The sequence below is a fragment of the Bison bison genome, unplaced genomic scaffold (assembly GCF_000754665.1).
Source record: "Bison bison bison isolate TAMUID 2011002044 unplaced genomic scaffold, Bison_UMD1.0 scf7180017864182, whole genome shotgun sequence".
NCBI classification, from domain to species: Eukaryota; Metazoa; Chordata; class Mammalia; order Artiodactyla; family Bovidae; genus Bison; species Bison bison.
The window spans coordinates 1,650,702-1,653,809 of NW_011494754.1; the positions used below are offsets into that span (position 1 = coordinate 1,650,702).

The window sequence follows — 3,108 nt, forward strand, 5'->3', positions numbered from 1 at the left end:
ACTTTAGGCATATATCTCCCAGCGAGGAAAAAGCTGGGCAGTTTCAGCGCAAACCCTAATTACTTGATTTCGGGAACAAACAGGAGATTGAGAAGTGGGAGCCAGGAAAGAAGTTTCAGCATATTTACGATTATATAGTTCGTGCATGTGTATGTGTTCCCACCTCTCTCCCACCCAGGCGCACGCAGTCTGCCTGTTTCCCGCCCCTGGCGCAGCTCCGGTGCAGAGGTGGTTACACCTTGATTCCGCCGGTAGCGAGAGAAACAGGTGTGTGCGCGCACGGCGAGCGCTGATTGGTGGTGCAGACTCGGGTGAACTACTTGAACGTGCCGGGTGAGTCCTGCCCCGGCAGGGTCTCCGCCGGGTGGACGCCGGGCGCGCGCGGTTGCTTTGCGGTGACCCGCGCGGGCTTGTCTGTTTCGCGTTCGTTTCAGGACGCGACCCCGCGCCGCGCGTGTGCTGTGAGGCCGCTGGGGCAGCCGCGGTGCCTCCCCCCGGAGAAGCGAGCCGCGCGGGAGTCCCGAGGGGAAGATGAGTCGCACCAGTGCCAGGTCCGGGCACCTGTCGCAGCCGGTCGTGAAGAGCGTGCTGGTGTACCGCAACGGGGACCCCTTCTTCACGGGCCGCCGTGTCGTCTTCCACGAGAAGAAGGTGTCCAGCTTCGACGTCTTCCTCAAGGAGGTGACGGGCGGCGTCCAGGCGCCCTTCGGAGCGGTTCGGAACATCTACACCCCGCGGACCGGGCACCGCATCTGGAGGCTAGACCAGATCCAGAGCGGGGGCAACTACGTGGCCGGGGGCCAGGAATCCTTCAAGAAACTCAAGTGAGTCCGTCTGTCCCCACCGCCCATCGTTTCAGGGGTTGCTAAGGTGGAGAGGAGTAACCCCCACCTCGGTGGGCTCAGGGGCTGTGGCTGTGCGAGTTGATGGCCCTCAAAGCTCCCGCTGCGGTTGCATTAGAGGTTGAAACCGTGGTTGGAGAAGAAAGCTCACTTAGGGAGCAGTAGGAACAGACTTTAAAGGTGTGATGATGGATGAGAATCTTTAAAAAAAAAAAGTATTCAATGACTAGCTATTTGGAAAGAGTAGCACATACGTCATGTTAGATATTTCGCATTTCATGTTCTTTTTCTCTTTCCACTTTTTTCTTGGGACCTATCATTTTATTTTTAATTTTGATTGGAGTATAGTTGATTTACAGTGTGGAAATCTATCAATTTAGTCGAAATAATGTTCTTAAAAATGACTCGGAAAAACTGGATACTGAAATGTCACCAGTGGAGAAAGTGCTCTCTGCACGTTCTTCTCACTGTTGAAATTCTTTAGACTTCCATTCCGAGTAGAACTGACCACGCCCCACTTTGTGCGGCCCCTCCTCCCACCACCTGTACATTAAGGGGATTGCCTCTATGCTTGGAAAAGTTTACTGGCTTACTGTATTTGTCTGCAAGCCGGTCACCGGATGCTTGATGGTTAAATCTTGAAGGACAGGGGTCGTTAGTGATGCTTGTCCCCAGTTCCTGGCTGGGAGCTCACTTACTGTGGGTGTTCAGTGCATTGGCAAACTGTGCCTTTGGTCTGTGAAGGGAACAGAGATAAGACACAACTTGTTCTTTGGGAGGTCACAATCTAACAGGAGATAGGCTATGTGCACACCAGTAATTTTAATGCAAAGTACAAAGGGGTGAGTGCAGTTAGAAAAGTAAAATTATATGGGGGTTGAGAAAAATTATTCCTCGTGGGGGTGGGTACTGTGGGACATGTAGAATTTAATATTGCATGGTTTTTTTTTTTACAGTTGTACTGAGGTAGATTTCACATAACATAAACCACGGTGGTTTTAGTATATTCATAGAGTTTTGCAACCATCACCACAAACTAATGTTAGAACATTTCCATCACTCCCAGAAGAAATCCTGTACCTTCCCAATTTCCCCATCTCCCCTTCCTCTGGTAACCACTGGCCAGTAGTTATTAGTTTTTCTGTCTCTATGGATTTATCTATCCTGGATATTTTATATACAGACAAACCTTGGAGATATTGCATGTTCTATTTCAGACCACTGCAGTAAAGTCAGTATTGCAATACAGCCAGTCACAGGAGAAGGAAATGGGAACCCACTCCAGTGTTCTTGCCTGGAGAATCCCAGGGATGGCGGAGCCTGGTAGGCTGCCGTCTATGGGGTCGCACGGAGTCAGACACGTCTGAAGTGACTTAGCAGCAGCAGCAGCAGCAGCAGTCACAGGAGTTTTTTGGTTTACGAGTATATATAAAAGTTGTGTTTAAACTATACTGCAGTCTGTTATGTGTGCATTACGTCTAAAAAAAGTACATGCCTCATTTAAAAAATATTTTATTGCTAAAAAATGCTAACCATTATCTGAGCTTTTAGCAGGTCATAATAGTAACATCAAAGATCGCTAACCACAGATCACCATAACAAATACACTAATATAAGAAGTGTGTAATATTGTGAAAATGACCAGAATGTGACACAGAGACCTGAATTGAGCAAATGCTGTTGGAAAAACGGCACTGATAGGCTTTCTGTATTCAGGGTGGCCACAAACCTGATTCAATTTGTAGAAAACCACAATATTGGTTAAGTGCAATGACACAAGGTCTGCCTGTAAAAGTAGTCATATGTGACTTTGTGTGTTTCTGTCTCCCTTCACTTAGTATCATGTTTAAAGGCCCATCATGTTGTAGTATGTATCAGTACTTCCTTCTTTCATGACTGAATAATATTCTGTAATATAGCTATAGCACATTTTGTTATCCTTTAATCCGTTGATGGATATTTGGTTGTTTCACTTTTGGCTATTATGAATAACCCTGCTATGAACAATTATGCGTAAGTTTTTGCCGGGGACCAGCCCCGGCTGATCCAGGGTATTCGAAGGAGAGACGGCGTAGGCGAAGATCAGGAGACAATTGCTTAATTAAATGTTAATTAAGGATATAAAGAGTAATAGAATGAGGATAGCTCAGTAAAATTCAGTGAAGAAAAGAGGCTGAAATAAGGATAGCTCAGTGAGGAAATTCAGTGGAGAAAAGAGGCTGAATAATTCAGCCAGAAGGTAAGAGAAAGAACGACATGGGGAGAC

At 47.0% G+C, this 3,108-nt stretch overlaps 1 protein-coding gene across 2 annotated transcripts in view; it reads left to right on the forward strand.

Moving 5' to 3' along the window:
• The first annotated feature begins 238 nt into the window (after positions 1 to 238).
• DCDC2 (doublecortin domain containing 2) overlaps positions 239 to 3,108 on the forward strand; it is a 146,138-nt gene continuing 143,268 nt past the window's right edge. For both annotated transcript variants that reach the window (XM_010843512.1, XM_010843513.1), the window contains exons 1-2: positions 239 to 267; positions 435 to 824. In XM_010843512.1, the coding sequence (XP_010841814.1) occupies positions 532 to 824 (293 nt within the window). In that variant the 5' untranslated portion in view covers positions 239 to 267; positions 435 to 531. The remainder of the gene's footprint in view (positions 268 to 434; positions 825 to 3,108) is intronic.